At 36.8% G+C, this 20,138-nt stretch overlaps 1 protein-coding gene across 1 annotated transcript in view; it reads right to left on the reverse strand.

The window, feature by feature from the left end:
• LOC150090790 (sushi, von Willebrand factor type A, EGF and pentraxin domain-containing protein 1-like) overlaps positions 1-19,853 on the reverse strand; it is a 132,417-nt gene extending 112,564 nt beyond the window's left edge. Inside the window, exons 1-4 of the mRNA XM_090372741.1 lie at positions 19,366-19,853; positions 17,606-17,763; positions 15,263-15,476; positions 8,108-8,308 (exon numbers count right to left, since the gene is read on the reverse strand). Of these exons, the coding sequence (XP_090228867.1) occupies positions 8,108-8,308; positions 15,263-15,476; positions 17,606-17,763; positions 19,366-19,642 (850 nt within the window). The 5' untranslated portion in view covers positions 19,643-19,853. The remainder of the gene's footprint in view (positions 1-8,107; positions 8,309-15,262; positions 15,477-17,605; positions 17,764-19,365) is intronic.
• Between the last annotated feature and the right edge of the window lie 285 nt (positions 19,854-20,138).

A 20,138-nucleotide genomic window follows, 5' to 3' on the forward strand; every position in this document is an offset into this window, starting at 1 on the left:
TACAGACCAGTTAGTTTAACTTCTGTTCCGGGTAAAATAATGGAGTCACTAGTTAAAGGTACATTGCAGGATCACCTAGACAAGACTGCAGCAATAATTCAGACACAGCATGGGTTTGTTAAGGGAAAGTCTTGCCTGACAAATTTTATTGGATACTATGATGTGGTTACAAAGGAACTGAATGCAAAAAATAATTTTCATATCATATACTTGGATTTCAGGAAAGCTTTTGACACTGTTGCGCATGGAAGACTACTGTACAAATTGGAGCAGAATGGTATTAAGGGTAAGTTGCTACAATGGATAAAAGGATGGTTAAGTGGGAGAAGACAGAGGGTGGTAATCAATGGGTGCTGCTCTTCGTGGACTAATGTTATTAGTGGAGTCCCACAGGGTTCGGTGTTGGGTCCACTGTTGTTTTGTGTATTTATCAATGATATTGATGAAGGTATATCAGGCTTAATGTCGAAGTTTGCAGATGACACAAAGGTTGGCAGGGTTGTTAATGACAGTAATGGCAGTGTGCTACTGCAACAGGATCTAGATAATTTGGGCAGATGGGCTAAGAAGTGGCAACTGAAGTTCAACCTTGACAAATGCAAAGTACTGCATATGGGTAGAAATAACCCCAGAGAAACGTACCAACTGTGTGGTACTACACTTAAGGTGGTAGAAAATGAAAAAGACCTGGGAGTAATTGTGCAGTCAGATATGAAGTTTTCTGAGCAGTGCAGACAGGCTGCTAGGACGGGTCATGGGGTTTTGTCAATGATATATAGGAATTTTGCTAGCAGGGATAAGGAGGTGATTATCTCTTTGTATAAGGCAATGGTCAGGCCACGCCTTGAGTACAACGTACAGGTCTGGAGGCCCCATTTTGGGAAAGATGTAGATTTGCTTGATCGTGAACAGAGAAGGGCAACAAGATTGGTTGAGGAAATGAAGGGATCCTCTTACCAAGAGAAGCGGCTGGAGACTAGGCACCTGCGAGGTGATCTCATTGAGGTGTATAAGGCCTTGAATGGGTTTGAGCACGCTAAATTCTGATGGGATTCTTCTACTTGCTCAGATTACGAATCTAAGAGTTCTAAGGAAATTCAAACTGAGGAAAGGTAGTTGTAGAATAGATGTGCGGAAATTTGCCTTTAGCCAGCGGGTGGTTAATTGCTGGAACAAACTTCTATCTGTCTTTCTGGAAGTTGATAGCTTAAATAAATTCAAGGAGAAACTGGACAATCATTTAGAGGGAAAAGTTGTGTGATTTTTTTTTTTTTTTTTTTTTTTGGCTGGTGATACATGAGCTCATACGCTTGCTTTCTTGCATCACATACCTCTATTACTATTACTATTTACTGTTCTAAGTCTATTGATACTTTTAAAACATTGTTTAATTAATCAATTGTTTCTAGTGTGTTTCCTTGTCATTTTTTGTTGTTAACCTTTGGCCTATGTGCCTGATGGGCAGTGTATACCATGCTCTACTGTTATCACAATAAAGATTTATTCATACATATACAGTATATAAAAAATATGTTCGAAAACATTTGAACTCGATACAGGAAATATGAAATGCCCTTGTGGGTAGCACAGTTAGTAGAATCGCCATCCTCCCTAAACCGGGTGGAAAGCAGCTTTAGCGCAACGAAAGCTTTCCCGGATTCAGAAGTTTCGCATGCTATTATAAAATCTGTATGGTGTGATTATAGTTGGAAGCAAAGATGTAATTTCGAGTGGGAGTAATCTACAGGCCAGGTGATTGTGAAGATTATTATGAGAGCCTCTACATTCAAAGAGAATTGGCAAACATAGCGCCTCCGTAGCCAGGTGGGCAGGAGCAGCAGTACGTAGCACACGCTTCTTGATTAGACCGGGGTTCGAGCCCGTAACAACCACATACGGAGGATGCGGAAAGGTCAGGGAATGACCACCGCATATCCCCGGCGTAATATGGCCTTAGTTGCTAATGCTCTAAAAAAAAAAAGAATGGGCAAGTAAGCATCAATGTCTCATTATGGGTGATTTTAATTTGCCTCTAATTGATGGAAACTCGATATGGGGAACAAAATTTTTAAATCAACTAAATGATTGAAATTATTTATTTATGCATAGGTAATACACACATAATTTTTTACTACCAAGGCAGTTTTAATGCGTCTTTTGATTATAACTTGTGAATACCTCCACAACGAGTTGCCATGGTATTGCACTACCTACAATAAGTAACGCTTCGCCTATGGAGAAGAGTAATATTACTTATTCTCGGCGGATACCACCACCCAGACGGTGTGAAGGTATTCACATTATGAGATATAATCAAACGATGTGTTAAAACTACCTTGGTAGTAGAAATGTGTGTGCATTACACATGCATAAATAAATTATTTCATACTCTTATGCATTTCGCCAAGAAATATCTTTTAGATTAAATCACGCACACCATCAGGGAGCTCTCACATTGTGGGTTATACTTGGAGACCGCACCTAAAGAAAGACATTGTTCTTCTTCAAAGGGTCAAAAGATGGATAACTCGCCTGTCGAGATCGGCAAAAGGGCGTCCATATGAGGAAAGACTTCGAATATGTGGTTTGCAGATCTTGAAAACTAGGCACCTTAGAAGAGACTTAATTGAGGTGTTTAAGGCTCTGAGAGTCATAAGTAAAATGAATGAGGACGAAATTTTCACGGTTATAAATGATTCTAGAACTAGGGGCCATAATTTCAAGTTACGGGGGACTTGTTTAGACTGGATTGCAGGAAGTTTTATTTTAGCCAGCGAGTTACAAATTACTGGAATAAGTTACCTACATGGGTGGTAGAGGCTGACAGTCTGGGGAAATTCAAAGGTAAGCTGGATAATTATCTAAGGGAGGAGGGAAATGCGTAGGTTGTCCATTTCCTTTTCTCTTATTAATTATTATTATATTTTTAATTTTCTTCTTATTATTATTAATTTGTTTTTATTATTATTATTTTATTTTATGTGTTTTTTGTTATTTTATTTTATTATTATTATTTTTTGGCTGGTGCAGCATAAACCATAGGCTTCCTTGCACCATGTGCCCATTACTAATACTAAATACTTCATCACCGGGTTGTCACTATTGCAACACCATGGTACCTGCCACCTACTGAAGAAGAGCCAATAAGATCTGAGACGGTGACGTCCGGGGGAGGGTTTAGTTCAATGAGGAGTAGCCGACCGGGCTAGCCGAGTGGGTAAAGTACCTGCCCGGCAACCCAAAGGTCGCGGGTTCGATTCCCGCCTCGGGCTTGGATCAAAGTACTGCAAAAACCTTGGGAGGTGCAATATGGCCACAGAAGCCGATGCGCCAACAACTACCAAATCAAAAAAAAAAAAAAAAAAAAAAAAAAAATGAGGAGTAACTGTCTCTTCCCTCTTTCGACGGCATTTCTTCTTCTTCCTCTCCTACTATCAACTTTCCTACACCTTTTTTTTTTTGCTTTACTTAGGAAAGCAAAAGTTTAATAGGGACAGGGTGTGGATAACTCATATCTTATCCCATATCATTTTTCAAACGGTACTGTCTGTGGGGGGGGGTCTTGATGAAGTCCTCGTTACCGCGAATAGGTAAAAATAGTCTTCCCCAATGGGAAAACGTTATCTGTTCGGGGGATTTTTGAATGGTTTAGTTCAGTGAGTGAGTGAGTGAGTGTGAGGAGTAACTGTCCATTACAGTTACATCTAAGGATTTTCCCTGTGAATCACAGGGAAAATTCTTAGATGGATAGCAGGATGGCTTCAGGGCATATCTGTTCTTTATTAACAAAACAACAAGCGGCCCCTAGCCAGAAACTGACAAATCCGCTATATACATACATACATATTATATTATATACAATGATATACATAGTAAGAGTTTACAATGTCATAAGTGTAATGAACATGTAACATGTCCACATAGCAAATCACATCACGCAACTAATCAGAGGTATAAATTGTGGCAACACAAGGAACCACAAGACAGCAGTCTTTTTCTATCTTAGGCAGGACGAAAACCACACCGACTTGGAGGTAGTGCTATACCAGTGGGTGCTAGCTAACCCCGTACCCACAGCTGCCCAAACTTGGGTACCAGCTAAAAAAAAAAAAAAAAAAAGAGACTGCAGGTGATATCAGTTTTTAAAGATATCGATAGACATTGCAGGTGTTGGGTTGATTCCTTGTTGTTGAGACGATGATAGACTCGAGAAGAGTTGCTTTCTTTTGGTGAAAACAGCAGAGCAGAATTGTTGTAGAGCGGAGAACGACTGAGAATTTTCAGTCAGTGCTACTTAATTTTCTTCAGAAAAGTAAAGTTGCTGACAGCAGCTTGTATCATAGATCTGTCGTCGTGGTACAGGTTGCAGAGATACAGAATGTGCGTCTAGGTTTCCTTAGCACCACACAAGCAGAGAATGGTGTCAGACAAGCCAAATTGAAATAGTCTGGAGTTGATGGAGCAGTGCCCAGTAAGTATATATGATGTTGTTAAGCTGGGAGAAAACCATTGACGACCGTTCTTGTTGAGAGGGAAGGTAATTGCAGGAACAAAAGATCGGGTGACTTGACCAATTGTACTGGAATCCCATCGTGATTGCCACACACTGATAAGTTCATTCCAAATTCTCCGTTTCTCGTCTTTGATGTTAGCAGTCAGATTGCATGAGATGCCGAGAATCTCGCCAGGAACGCGGTGATTTAGACGATAGCATAGTCCTTTGAAGATGGCATGCAGGTCTAGTGGTAAGACTCCAGCAAGGACCTGCAGAGCAGCAGAGGACATTGTCCTATAGGCCCGGAGCACGGCAAGCAGAATAATCCGTTGAATGGAGATGAGCTTCGAAGGGAGTTGAACATTAACGGCTCTGTTGTTATTGGTACGAATACTGCTGTATAATATAGTAAGATAGTCTTCCTATTTAGTCCCCAGTCCGATTTGAAAATGCTGATAATTGCTGCAGTGAACTTCTTAATCTTCGAGGCAAGGTGATTAATACGAGAGGAGAAGGTTAACCTGACATCTAAAATCCTTCTGTTGCCACGTACCATCCGGGAGAGCCTTCGCTCACCTCGAGCATCGATGAGCCGTGGTCGTCCAACACCTCGCCGGCGGTTCGGGGGTTTTCCTTCCTCGGACCACTTTCGGTAGGTATTAACCACGGCTGACCGTAAGTATCCCACCTGCTGTGCCGTTTCGGATATGCTCTGACCCAGTCGTCTGGCCATTACAATTTGGCCTTTGTCAAACTCGCCTAAGTCCGCTGCCTTTCCCATCTGAAGAACAAGAGTAACACTGATTAACGGATCTCAGTATCAGGTGTTTTTTATACCGTGTCCCGACCCGCGCACGCGCTATAGTTCACCTGCAGTTGCTTCGATTTGCATAGCGGCTCGCTGGTCATAATTTTTTGGCTCATCTGTGTAACTTATAGCAGCTGCTTTTATACGTACAAATATAACTTTTTTTTTTCTGCAACGAGTATTGATGTACCAAACAGAGCAGGCAAATTCCAATATGGAGAGAATTAACGAAGCGAACAAAATGTTTGCATGCTTGTAATTCATTTCCTAAATTGAATTATTATTATTTGTTTATTATATTAATCACAGAAGTTTCATAAGAAATAAATATTCTTTTTTGCATACATAATACGTATTGTTTTTCAATTTTAATGAAATCGAAGGGGAAATAAGTAAAAGTACAAAGAAAAAGTTTAGTAAATTGCAATTAGTGAAATATGAAAATAATTTGGAATACTCTTTTTATATATTATTAATCCGTGAAATTGGCGAAAAGTTAATTATTTATTTACTTTCACTTTTATTGATCAAAGAAAATAAAAAATTCAATTAATTTTAAAAATATCGAACGCACCTGAAATACAATGCGTGCTTTACCAAACTTGTTAAACATTAATCAAGTTATAATGACATATTGCAGATTTGCTGTTCCGCTATAACGAGTACAATAATGGATTTTCTCAACTGTCGTTATAACGGGCTTTCAGACCTTGCTCCGTGGCACATCGTTAGTCAATGCTTATTCCTGTTCTGTGATTTGTATATAAACGATTAAAAACGGTGCAATTTAGTAAATATCGTAATCTAGATCTAAATGGGGAACGAGTTAAAAGAGAAAGAAAGAAAGAAAGAAAGAAAGAAAAAAAAAAAAAGCTTAGATGCAGTAATCCAGACTCAAACTATGAGATCTAGTACATCCTGTGTTTGTATAGTACAGTCTTTGCGTACTCTACAATAAGACCAAGTTTGATTTTAATGCTTTATTGAAGGGAAAGGCGTATTATCCATAACAACAACAATTTGGGATGGGATATTCGATAGCAGCTTAGTTTTAAGTGTTCAAAATGATCACCATCGATTTCGATAAAACAATCATCTCTTTTGTTTCTTCGCTCTAAATACTTCCAGGACTCAATCAAAAAACCAAATTTCATCCCTAGCATGGGAGATTGTTATCCTTCCGCTTTAATCTAATAATCAGATCATACATGAAGGCTCGAAGTCCAATTGAAGTTCTATCTGGAGTCTTGCCAAACATAGGTCGGCACAACTCCAGTTGGAACGAAATGTCCTGCATTTTTCTGCATTTATTTTTGGAATGGGCTGCATATATCTGGGTTTCATCAAGATAGTCGATTCGCCAAAACTCTTTTTTTTTGTTCCTACAAACAATCTTCGCGATCAAATAACGCAGTCTCGAACGTGCCTTAAGCAAACGTTGCAACGTTATTTACTGAAAATTAAACACGATATTGCACGCGATAGTTTGGAATCAGCTCGAAATTTATTACGAGAATAAATTTCATTCACCAATCCTATGACGAATAGGCGACAAAACCTCTTCACGTGTGTTGTTTTCGGCTTTCTGTTGACGATGTAGAGAGGAAACGTTTACCGTTGTCAACAAGCTTTCCACTTGAATCTGTAGGCAGTGGAATCAACTATTTCGGTCACTTCACGTATTCATCTGATGCCTGAGCGAATAGACTCTAAAGATTTTTGTGTTCAAAACTCGGCAAACATAGAATTGCTTCTAATCGCCGAACAAAGGAAGTTGATTCTGTGTACAAGTTTCACCCACTGAAATGCATAGAAAATTTTTAGAATTTCGCATTTTAAAAACTTTATTGTTCAAATTATTATTATTACTATTACTGTGGTATCTGCATAAACATTAATGTAAAAAATAAATGTCTGATAATAGTGTTTTTCATTCGGGTTCTTAAAATGACCGCCCTCAAGGGTAGAGAGAGAGAGAGAGGGGCAATTCATAAATGATAGTGCTTCTGAGCTGTGAGCACTAGTGAAGAAGACAATCATAATGTAATGTCATAACATCACTCTTCATGTACGATGAGGTTCATTTCGATACGAATGGTAAAGTCAACAAAACAACTGAAGGATTCAGAATGCATACTTGCCTTTTCAGCAAAATGGAAGACCTTGTAATTAGTTATGGAAAATTTGAAAGATGTATTTTTTAATACGGGTATCCCTCGAGTTACCCGTTTTCGCATATATATAATTGTGACCCCCCCCCCCCCAAAATTAAATAAATAAGTAATAATAAATGACTCCTTCCTCACGTAAGTACCTATCCTGCTAATCTCTGAATTTTCCAAAGCTTTCAGCTTCAAAAACCCATGGAAGCAACTTATTCCAGTAATTAAAAACACTCTGGCTAACAGAAAACTTCCTATAATCTAGTCTTTACCTTTCAGTCCCACGTAATTTGGATTTTTTTAGGCCTTAGCTCTGGTATCATTTTATAACCGTGAAAATTTCACCTTCCTTCATCTTACTATTCCCTCTCAAAGACTTATACACTTAATAAGATTCCTTCTAAGTTGCCCAGTTACCAACATTTCCTGAAATGCAGAAATGCATTTTTCTCCAACTCGAGACATAACTGTTATGATCCATGCATTTGAATTTAAAACTTTTAAAAGTTCACTGAGCCGGGTTGCCTTTTGTAATTACGAGTAGAATATCAGTGAGTGGGGTGCATGTTTGAGTCCAGTGCTCTTGTGTAAGAAATAAGTATTCCTAATAGAGCATAATACAATGTTGTTAGTGACACTTACCTTTGCACTCTCCCATGAGTCCGCTACGACCATAGTAACCAGGACCACAAACGCAGGTATGTAAGCCAGACAACAAGGAGCAGGAACACTTTGCTACGTGGTCACAACATCCAGGGTCGCCTTTTTCTCCACGATAAGGGCTCTTGCACAGGTGATCGCATTTCTGTTTGACATCTCCACTCCATGCAGTTTCATGGGGATCTAAAAAGGTACACATCAGAAACCAGAATCAAGCAGATATTAATAGACATCTACATCAATTTGAACTAAAACAAAGAAACCTAAGAAATCATATGATCATTTGCAGCATTTCGCTGGAAGTAATAGATGAAAGAAAAATCCTAACTTTAAAAAAAAGGGATTTCTAACAAAATATTTTTAATTTTCAAAGTCACAAAATCACAAATAAATAAATAAAATAAAATGAACACGAATCATTTTGCACAGTCTGGTGAGTATGTGTGCAAAAAGGGATCTGTATGACTTTTTATTTATTTTCAGGTAAGGTTTCAGGTATCTTACAGATACCCATCATCAGACTGTGCTGCTGACGGGTATCGGTAAGATACCTGAAACGTTACCTTAATGTATAGTAGTTTAGGCGAATAGCTTAGTAAACCATATTATTAATTTCACGTGGTATACGAGTGGTATTATATTTAGTAATAATCTTAATGGAAAACAACCACGCAACGTCCTTCCCTAACTATATTAGATCATACAGTATATTATTTAAATGCGTGTCCATTACAAAAAACATTTTTCAAAATAATAGCATATCTTCCGACATACAGATCCTCCGATTTCAAAATTCATTGCTAACACCAGAGATCTCAAAGTGAACCTGGCATACAAACTCCTACACTCGAGCGAACCTGGAATCAGAACTCCACTTCTGAAAGATTGGTAACTCATTGTGTGCTGCATTACTATTTTAAATTATATTAAAGTGTTTTGGACTTCAACGCATAGTTATATACATGATTAATATTAAAGGAGGAATTATGCGATCAAATGAGAAATTTTCAGGTTTCGAACACGAGAAAACTGAAAAAAAAAAAAAAAAAACGTACTTATTTGTCACTCTTCTACACTTGCAATTCCAAAGCATATTGCAAAGTTTAGTATTCAGGATTCGTATTCCTGTTCTGAGAAATCTCAGATAGACTTACTCCTTGAAACACTATTTAGAATTTGGACCTGGAAATTTCGCTAGGTTTTCCACACTCAATATTAATAAACTCCAGTTAAAAACAAAATAAAATAGAGTCGTAATAAATAAACAAATGTATAAGAGCAATAAATAAACTACATTTATTTCATAGTAAATGCTTTTTTGGATGCCGAAAATTATAATCCGATAATGTACAGACAAGCTTAATCTTCGAACTGAGTTCTATATAAAAACCAAGACCATCGGTTTATTACCAGATAAAAATAAAATAATATAAAATAAAATAAAATAAACAAAATAATTTAAAAAATTAACTGAGAAGAAGAAATTGCATTTTTTTATTTCGAATTCCATATGCTCTCACGGGTAATGTAAACTAAACATCAAATAGATATAGTAATATTATTGTTTAACTGGAAGTAAGGGATTAAAGAAAAAGTTAAGTACATAAAATATGACAGAATTACGGAGTTAAAGGAACAAGCCCTGCCAGCTGATTATTGCTTTACAAAGTGAGAAAAGCAAAACACGAGGCCCTGGTCCGGTCCTCGATACAGTTTTTTCCGACCCCCGAAAGAATTTTGAAATTATCGTTCATTAGACGGTGAATTAGACGTTCTAGAGGAAAAATATGGAACGGAAACTTTGCGTGACATTAGTCAGCTTCAAGACTGATGTCATGTTCACATTTCTAATTTTCAGATATAAGCACACCCCAACCTTTTGATAAACACTCATGAGTCAAAACATTATAACCAACTTATCCAATAGCGTGTTGGGCCCCCTTTCGCCGTGATAACCACTTGGTATCCTGGACCAGCTGAACAGAAGGATGTCCCAGAGTTCGGCAACGGAGCGAGGCACTGGAGGACTGGCGAATGCTGCGTTCCAACGCATCCCACAAATTTTCGATGGGAATGATGTCGGGGTAATTTGGCTGCCAGAGGAGCAAACGCTTAGACATAATTTTTGAACTATTCTTGCTTTCACAATGCGGATCTTGCGACACGGGACGTTACCTTATTGAAAAAATCCAGTACCATTTGGCTACATGGTCACTAGGTAAAACAAAACTAAACTTGGGGTTGGAAACAATGTCGATGTAGGATCAAGCGGTCAGAGTATTTTCAATGGGGGGGACACAGTGATATCCAATGACAGCATCCCCAAAACCATGATACCACCACCATCACCACTGTCGGGCTGTTTCGTCCAACCATGCATTCTTGCAGCTGTTCAACTGCTCACCGTCGAATACGAACTCGTCCATCGACATAATGGAGTTGGAACCTTGATTCATCAGACCAGGTTACTCTTTTCCAGTAATTCAATGTGCAGGAACGGTGTTAGATGTGCCCATGTTGACTGAGTATGATGGTCAGTCAACATGGGTACATGAACAGGTTGCCTACTCCGTAAGCTTTGTTATTTGTTATTTGTTATTTGGTTTTTAGGAGCATTAGCAACTAAGGCCATATTGCTCCGGGATATGCGGTGGTCATTCCTTGACCTTTCCGCATACTCCGTATTTGGTGGTGACGGGCTCGAACCCCGGTCTAATCAAGAAGCATATGCTACGCACTGCTGCTCCTTCCCACCTGGCTACGGAGGCGCCCACTCCGTAAGCCTATCCACAAGAGCGCCCGCTGGATGGAGTGCACGGAAACGTTTCTCTGTGCGACCTGTTGTAGTCTGCTGTTAATTGAGAGACTGTGAACCGTCTGTTGTCCCGGACAGCACGTGCCAACTGCCGTTCACCTTGACTGTCAACCAGTGATAGTCTCCCTGTTATGGTACATTGGGTAGTTTTGTGTTCCTCTTCGGATAATTACCGCCACACCTTAACTTCGGTAGCTCTCGAACCCACAATGTCTGCAGTCGTTGCACGGGCTTCGTAGTGAGGAACTGACAGGCACTACACGTACCATCACTATATATGTTGCGCCGGTCGGCAACGTCACTCCTTTGTGCTGTGGGATCGTCCACTCGTGGAGACAGGGATGGTCATAATGGTTTGACTCATGAGTGTATACGTGGCACAGCTGCAAGTGTATGAAGATAATTTATTGAAGTTCAAATCGTAAAAGTTCGTTTTTCTTTTACTGATATTCATAATTAAATATAAATTTTCTTATCAAGCTTAAATACTGCAGTTTACTTACATTATTTTTCGAGGAAGACAAATCTTTCCATATCTGTAGAGGTTCAGAATATCCCAATACAGTGCTTCGACATAAAAGACAGTACCACTGCTATACAGTATTTAGTTATTTTACATACTACTATGTACACGGTATCGTTCGGTGCGTATTTAAGCTTGTAACTGACGCAAAGATTAAAAAGAAAAATTGGCGACACTTGTAAAATGATTTTTAATCAATTCTGTGTGTGAGGCCTAAAACAACGTAGAAGAAAGAAACACTTTCCATGTTTCTGCACTGGTATTGGGTGAACCTTTTAAACCATATACTTTTGATAACATTCATGGTGTTTCCAATATTGATATCACCTTAGTAAATAATCAATTAAATAGAAGAGTCAGTTCTTGGGATGTTGTTACAAATATGACTAACAGTGATCACAGAGCTATTGTAATAATTATAAATTTATCTGAAATTAGCAATACAGATATGTCAACAGATGATACTTTGAGATTTAATTATAAAAATATTAAGTGGGATAAATTTAAAGGTGCTGTGTTGGATAGTTTTTCAATTTATACTAGGGAAAATTTAAATTCATTAACTGCTTCTGAATATGCATTTTTTGTTCAATCCTCTATTTTTAATGCTTTAAATTTGGCTGCTAAGAGAAGAAAACAGAGAGGTCATAAAGTACCTTGGTGGTCTTTGGAGCTATCAGAATTAAGGAGGGAAGTGTTTAGAATGAGGAAGCTTTTTCAGAGGGTTAGGAGTAGAAGTAATAATGAAGCACTAAGGTATAAAGAAATGTATAAAATTAAGAGGAGAGAATACCATAAGGCAATCTCTGAACACAAATTTAATGCATGGAAAGAATTGGTTTGTACTACTGGAAATAGTGAGCCATGGGGATTGTTGTTTAAGTTAACTAGAAACAAGTTGAATGTTAATAATTTAATTAATACTGTGTATTCAAATGATACTGAGTCTACTGATTGGTATTCTACAATTGCTACTATTACTAGCACTTTATTTTTGAATGACAATTGTGGGGAAGATAGTGTACAGCAGCAACAAATTAGACAGGGGAATGAACAATACACTGGATCATCTGAGATGGAATTGTTTAATATTGATGAAGTGAAATTTGTATGTTCTAAGGTTGGGGATAATAAAACACCAGGTTTAGACTTGATTGAAAATAATTGTGTTAAAAAGTTTGTTGACTTGTGTCCAGAAATAATGGTTAATATGTATAATAAGTGTTTATTGAAAGGAGTTTTTCCAGGATTTTGGAAAATTGCTCTGTTAAAATTATTACAAAAACATGGCAAATTGTTGACTGATCCTAGAGGTTATAGACCCATTTCTTTGTTAGCAAATTTGGGCAAAATATTGGAAAGATTATTGTTGTTAAGGCTAGAGAAATTGTTCAACGAACAAAATCTTCATTTTAAATATCAATATGGTTTTAAGAGAAATAGTTCAACAGAGGATGCCCTACGCGATTTGATTAATTTTAGTGTAAATTCTGGTGAGAAATATGTGTTAGCATTATTCATAGATTTTGAAGGAGCATTTGATACTGTATGGTATCAAAGTGTGCTTTTTTCATTAAGAGAATTAAATTGTCCCAATTTGTTATACCAAATTATTAAAAGTTATTTAATGGATAGACAGATTATTATAAGATCCCAACATTTAACTTTTAATAGAATTATTGATCGCGGTTGTCCACAAGGATCTGTGTTGGGTTCTATTTTATGGAATCTTGTCTTAAACCAGTGGTTAAGTAGAACAGTCCCTAATTGTTATAAGGTGGCTTATGCTGATGATTTGGTTTTGTGCGTGACAGGAAGATCTAGAGCAGTATTAGAAAGTAGAATGGAGGTTATTGTTCAGGATTTGACTGATTGGGCTACATTAAATAAACTAAAAATTTCATCTTCTAAAACTGTCATGATGTTATTAAAAGGAAAATTAGACTACAACAGACCACCTCGATTATTAGTAAACAGTAAACAAATTCCTCTTGTTTCCCAGGTAAAATATTTAGGGGTTATCTTGGATGACAAGTTATTATTTTTCCAACATTTGAATTATTTAAGTAGGAAAATAAAAAATTACACTGCTTCTATAGTTAGGGTTACCAGAAAAGATTGGGGATTAGGTAAACGCATTTTGTATCTATATTATAAAGCTATTTTTATTCCGATTGTGTCGTATGCTGCATCAATTTGGTATGTTCGTACTGTCAATGTAAAATTTAAACAAAAACTATTATCAATACAAAGAATAATGTTGTTAACTATTTTGCGTGTTTGTAAGACTGTTTCGACTAATGCTCTACAGGTGATTGCGGGGGTATTGCCTTTGGATTTAACAGTTGTGTATAGAGCTTTTTGTTATTTTATAAGAAAAGGAATACAAATTACATTTCTGGGGATTACTAATGAAGTTTCTTCTGCAGTCAGCAAACAGAAGAAAGAAATTTTGGTGAAATTAATTAAATTATGGCAGGACCGTTGGGATTCCAGTAGTACTGGTAGAGTAACTTATTTATTTATACCTAGTGTTGAATTTAATTTTAATAACAAATTGCATCGCTGGTTTTATCCAAGTATGGAATGCTCATATTTGATTACGGGGCATGGTTCCTTAAAAAGTAAGTTGCATCAGTTTAGTTTAGTGGAAGATCCTTACTGTGTTTGTGGAAGGTTGGAAACATGGGATCATATCTTATATGAATGCAATTTGTATGATGAATTTAGATTAGACTTATTTAATTTGGTACCTAATTTTATTAGGGGTTCTGAATTAATTTGGCTGTCTAATGAAAGGAATTTTGTAGAATTTCAACGGTTTTGCAGGTTGACATTTAATAAAAGGAGGAGTATACATGTTGTTACTAATACTGACTAAAGACCTTTTTTTTTTTTTTTTTCCCCTCCTCTGGATGGATAGGCATTCTGTCTTGGAGGCGGGGAGAGAGAGAAAAAAAAAAAAAAAAAATTTTTTTTTTTGGCTGGCCTTGTGGAATGACCATGAGGCGGGATTGTTGCACTCACTAGTAAGATGTATTCTCCTAGTTGGTGCATTTTTTTTTTTTTTTTTTTTTTTTTTTTTTTTGCTGGCTTTTGGGTGTGGGCACCCCAGGAGCGGGACTGCTGGCACCCACCAGTCTTGCACCCTTACTGGTGGGTGCGGGATTTAGGTGCAATATGCACAGCCAGAGCTAATAGATCCAGGCATAGCTCCTCGTGCCAGGGATGGGCACCAGGTGGTAATTGCCCAATGGACTATCACCTGGTGACAGAGTAGCCTGTTTCACTTATAACACATTACACACACGTGTACACACACTTACACTAACAGGCCATTATGAGAATATGTTATATGATAAATTGGTGGAGATGGATGTATGTCCGGGTGCCACCCTTCGACAGTTAAATACATACATACAATACATACATACATACTGGTATTGGGTCTGTGCGGTAGCACAGTGGTATCGTCACCGACCTCCCCACACCGTGTGGAAAAGGCCCGGGTTCGAATCACGTCCTTGACGCGAGGAACTTTAATGGGCTTTTTTCACTCCCTGGCAGAGTTAGTAGGTCTCAGGCGTAGTTAGCAAGGTTTTCCCCCGATATACGGGCATATGTAAGAAATTATGGGTGGCCCTAATATAATAATTTGAATTTTTTTTTTTGCACTGGTATTGGATGCAGCATTTCCTCATTTTGAAGATAAGTTTTTAATTTTATGAAACAAAGAAAGACCTTACTAAATAAAAAAATATGTCTACTTTTCACTATCATAAGGGAATTATTTACTTACCTCCACGTATTCGCTGGGCAAGTTGCTTAAATTCTTGGAACCCAGGAGTATCAAAATAATGTTCAGGGCTACTAGCAAGATTTAGAAGCTCTGTCTTCAGGAATTTTCCAATACCAAAGGTAAATATTTCTACTCCACTATTTTTAAGCTTATTGGCTGTAGCAACTGGATTTGCCCCATGATTGGACAAACCATCACTAATGAGGATCACTACCTACAAAATGAATGATGAAACAAAACAGTGAGGACCACTTTATAAGACAGTATTTAATCAAAATTTTAAAAAGTTAGATATCTGACTCCTCGTTTTTTGTGCAACTTTAAATGGTTTATCGAGTCCCAAAAGTAGAAAATCTTAAACCTATTTCCTACCAATAGACACGTTCAATATACTAAATAATACTGTGTGCTTTTCGACGTTTCGGATCTAACTTTCCGTTATGAAGACAAAATGAGAAGGAGACTGCTCTTCTCCAAGTTTGTCTGATTTGAAACTTTGAGAATTCATATCGGACAAGGGGTGAGGATCCAATGTCGTGCTAAAACTTTAAAACAGCTGGCGATAAGGTCTCTGCGAGTGATCCTTCCTGCTGGACATTGCGGAATAAACTGTATGTTTATATAGATCGAATTACCAGAATAATCTCTTTCTGTTAATATTAATTAAATTACTATAATTATAAAATATTTTCAGTTTTAATTAAGTATTACTGTTACTAGATAAATGTCTCTTCTTGCTATAAACAACTGGCAGGTGGATAGGATTAATATTACTTTGTCTGCATCAAAAAGGTAATTACGATATAAAAAGATGCCTGAATATGTCTAAATGTTTGGTAATCAATTTTGTCATTATAATTCTGTTTTGTTATCATATGGACTCTCAACTTGTCTAGCGTGTCTCAGTAGTCACAGATACAACTGGCATGTTTCTAATGTTGTTTTCCTGGCTTCCAAACCTCTTGGTTTCAAACAACACATCTGCTATTCCATCTTCAACCGTCGCTTCGTCTTTCAAGTTTTTATTTATTTATTTATTTTTATTTGTTGTATTTGTATTACGTACAATATTTTTCGTCTCATTCGTTGTCATATTTTACTTATTTTTCTTCACTACAAGTATGATGAAACCAGTCTGCTATCTTTTGACAAACAGAAGAAGTAATGCAAAAAATAACCACAAAGCACATCATAATTGGATTCGTGCAACAGCAATGGCGTAATGAAAACTAGTAAACCCAGTATTGGGGAGAAAAGCGCGTATCTTCGGGGCTAAGGGGCGCGAACTGCTTCATAAACATCACAGAAAGACTAAAAAAATATACAAACATGTTATGCAATTATAGAGAATTATACTAGGCTCCGCTTAAAGGAAAGAATTTAGAACATCCATCCCCCCCCACCCAAATTATAAAACAATCTGTTCTTAAGGAGGTTTTCTGATCAGAAAACGAACAGCAACAATTGGGCTGAGCTACAATAACCATAGAGAATCGTTTTATGTTGCCCTTATAAGAACATGCGTCAAGTAGAGTTACACATATTTATTATTTTTTAAAAAAGCACAATCATATTTGCTATGTGATTTCTTCACTGTGTGCTTCGGTTGACCAGTTGCATATTTCCTTAAAATTTTTGATGCTCATCTAGGATGCTGCCTTTCAATTTCTTTCCCTTTATTGGTACTGACATCCTGATCAGTTTATTAAATCCTGACCGATTTAATAAACTAAAAGTATGTTTCCTTAATCTACCAATAAAACCATGCACTACAGCCCCCTTTCTGTTCCTTATTTAAAGCTCATATAAAAAGAGGAATAATATGCTAATTCCTGTTTTTCGAAGTTTTTTGATTATTTCACTGTAAAATTCTGAATCAATTGCAGACATTATTTTATTATTTATTACTTAAGTATTATGATAAAACACAACGCGCATTCTGCCAGTAACAAGTTGCACTTCTCCAAACAACATTTGAACAAAAGCTTGTCGCACTGCCATGACAGTGCTGCCTCTAGCGGATTTCCTGTAAAACCATCGAAGTCAAAGACTTCGATGGTTTTACAGGAAGCATTGCATTGTGTTTTTGCAATGCTCTCTGGTTTTGCACTGCATTTGCCACAATTTTCAGAGTCCAAAACTGCAATAACCTGATATTCGCAAAAAAAAAAAAAAGAAAAAAAAGTGACATTATTATTTATTTACATTATTTCTTTATATTTTGAAATGGCAGAGTTATTTGTAACGCGGCATATTTTAAGAATTTTAATCCTGGAAATTTATTTCTCAATACAACAGCAATAATTTCCATAAAGAGAATTCGTAGAAATACACAAATCATACCTTCTTTATATCAGTTCTGGCTTTTCGTAGTACCTCGTAGGCTTCTTGAAGGGCAGCATCGATATTAGTCTTACCACTATCGCTGTACAACACCTCCTGAAGATCGAGCGACAAGAAACATTTGTTCTTAGGATCTTTCAGATAGTCAAGGTGACGAACTAGAAAACGAGAATTGGGTTACAATCGTCAGCTAATACCATAGAATAATTGAGAAGATCACATTTAATTCAGCAATTATTTTGATGTGTGGTGTTTTATTTTAAGATGGAAGAGAAACTGCATATGAGACATTAAGAAAAATCCCTGTCTCTGAACTTCAAACTACTTCAAGCTGCCAATGAAGTCTCGCTATATAATTATGACAAAAACCTTTTAATTCAGTAGTAATTGTAATATTATTACTATTTATGCATGTTTCGTAATAGGCATAAGGTAAGAAAAAATTTGAGTGTTGATGCATTAAATTCAAAATGAATTTAACTAGTAATTACTTCCTTATGTTTAAACAACATAATAAGAAAGATGACAGCAGATGATTAACACAATTCCGACCTTGTATAGTTTTGTAACGTTGACCTTCACTGTCCTCGAAAATGACGCAATGTCATGTTCAATGTTACAAAAACTACCTAATGACATCTACGTAAATTAAAAAAAAAAAAAAAAAAAAATTTCTGTGAAAACATTTTCTGCTTAAATGGGTTGTATATTAAACAGATACGCTCAGGAATCCACAAGACAGTTTACTCAAAAGAGATCAATCAGGGCTGCTGTAAATGAAGAATTAAATTCAGAATTTTTCCACCAAATTGATGATCAGAGAACTTTTCCCAAGCATTTTGCCGAAAAGGTGATCAACATATTTTAATCTGGCATTTTTAATTGGAAGCAAAAATATACTCTGCAAAAATCTTACCTCTTCAGTGGTCCAAAAATGCTTTTGATACATTTTAGACAAGATGACATGGTAAGGTAGAGAGGGTAATTTAAAAAATAAAATCATCATTACACCAAATAATCTTTAGGTCGATGTTTAAAGAAAAATATAATATTGCAATTGTATCCGCCTGGATTAGTTTTCTTTCATTGGGTGTGGTTTAACACCACATTACAAGTACTTTTAAAGGATGGATGTGTGTGTGTATGTTACTGTAAATAAAATTTAATTTAATTAATCCATAAAAATTTTCCCTGATTTATTAATTATTTTCTGTGTATTTTATAACTAGTTCCGTTTAGATAGTTTGTCTTTTTTAGAGGTACCCCTTGTGTATAAAGCATATTTATTCATGTCGAATTCACAAACAATTTGGCAACTTCTTTATTCTAACAGACGCAATCTTTAAAGTCAAAGGCGAATATTCATTACAAAACAAAACAATTTCAGTGAAAAAATACTGTGACAGTGACTAACTAGCGGAAAAATGAAAAAAGTAAAGTTTGGAGAGAAGGTCTAAAAAGAACCGCTAAACAGAATGGTACAGATTTGTGGGATTTTCCGAAGTATGGTTTTTGGCGATAGTCATCACTTTCCAATTATAATTTATTCCTTACTGCGTAGCCTTTAAAAGACGACAATAAAAAATGAAGCATTACATAATAAATTAAGTCTCTGGAATTAAAAGTAATTGGAAATCGATACAATTAAAATTACCCTTTGTTTTTTTTATATTATAGTTAATGCTAAAATTTTTGAAGTGTTCTATATTAAGATGTCTCTAGCCCGAGTGACGTTTAATGATGCTACGTTGTACACCCACCTGCTGTGGCACTGTAGCTGATGACCGCTACACGAGTTGCATTCGGAGCCACTACAAACTGGGTAAGCAAACTTTCCACAAATCCTTTTTGGACCTCAAAATTTGCGCTTCCAACACTTCCTGAACGGTCCAGAAGAAATACCACTTCCGACTTTCCGTGAAGGAATTTGTGATCGGAGAACTTTTCCCAAGCATTTTCCTGGACCTCATTGTTCATGTGGCTGCGGACACACACGCAGAATAGCAGAAACAGCAGACGTGGTCTCCAGTCCGCCATTTTGCATTTAAACACGCACTTAAATTCACACTGCTTAATCTTCTCTTGTCTGAAGCGTTTATTATCAGTCACTCTTCCTTGGCCTGAGTATTATAATAAATGCATTCAAGGGTAACTCAAAGGTTCGTTCGAATATATTTGGCAATGCCAACTTTGCGTCCGTGGCTATCACCAGCTTATTATCATATCAATCATCTCTTCTTAGAGATAATTTTTAGTCTGCGCCCGTTTCTTCGTTTCAGCAGGGCAAACTTGCACACGTGACGATCGGACAGACGTCAGCATCAGTAACAAGGAATCCCATCAAGGGCAATTAGGGTCGAGCAACTAACAAATATAAACACCGATACACGACCAAAGATTGAATTACAGTTTCTAGAGAAGGAAGGAAGTGCCAATTGGATTTTCCCATAAGAGTTCCGCATTGATAAATTACTTGTGACAAACGCAACTTCAGGGAACTGTGTTTATTATTCAACAATATTAGCCCTTTCCA

The sequence above is a fragment of the Mastigoproctus giganteus genome, chromosome 1 (assembly GCF_048544385.1).
Source record: "Mastigoproctus giganteus isolate SK-2022 chromosome 1, ASM4854438v1, whole genome shotgun sequence".
NCBI lineage: Eukaryota > Metazoa > Arthropoda > Arachnida > Uropygi > Thelyphonidae > Mastigoproctus > Mastigoproctus giganteus.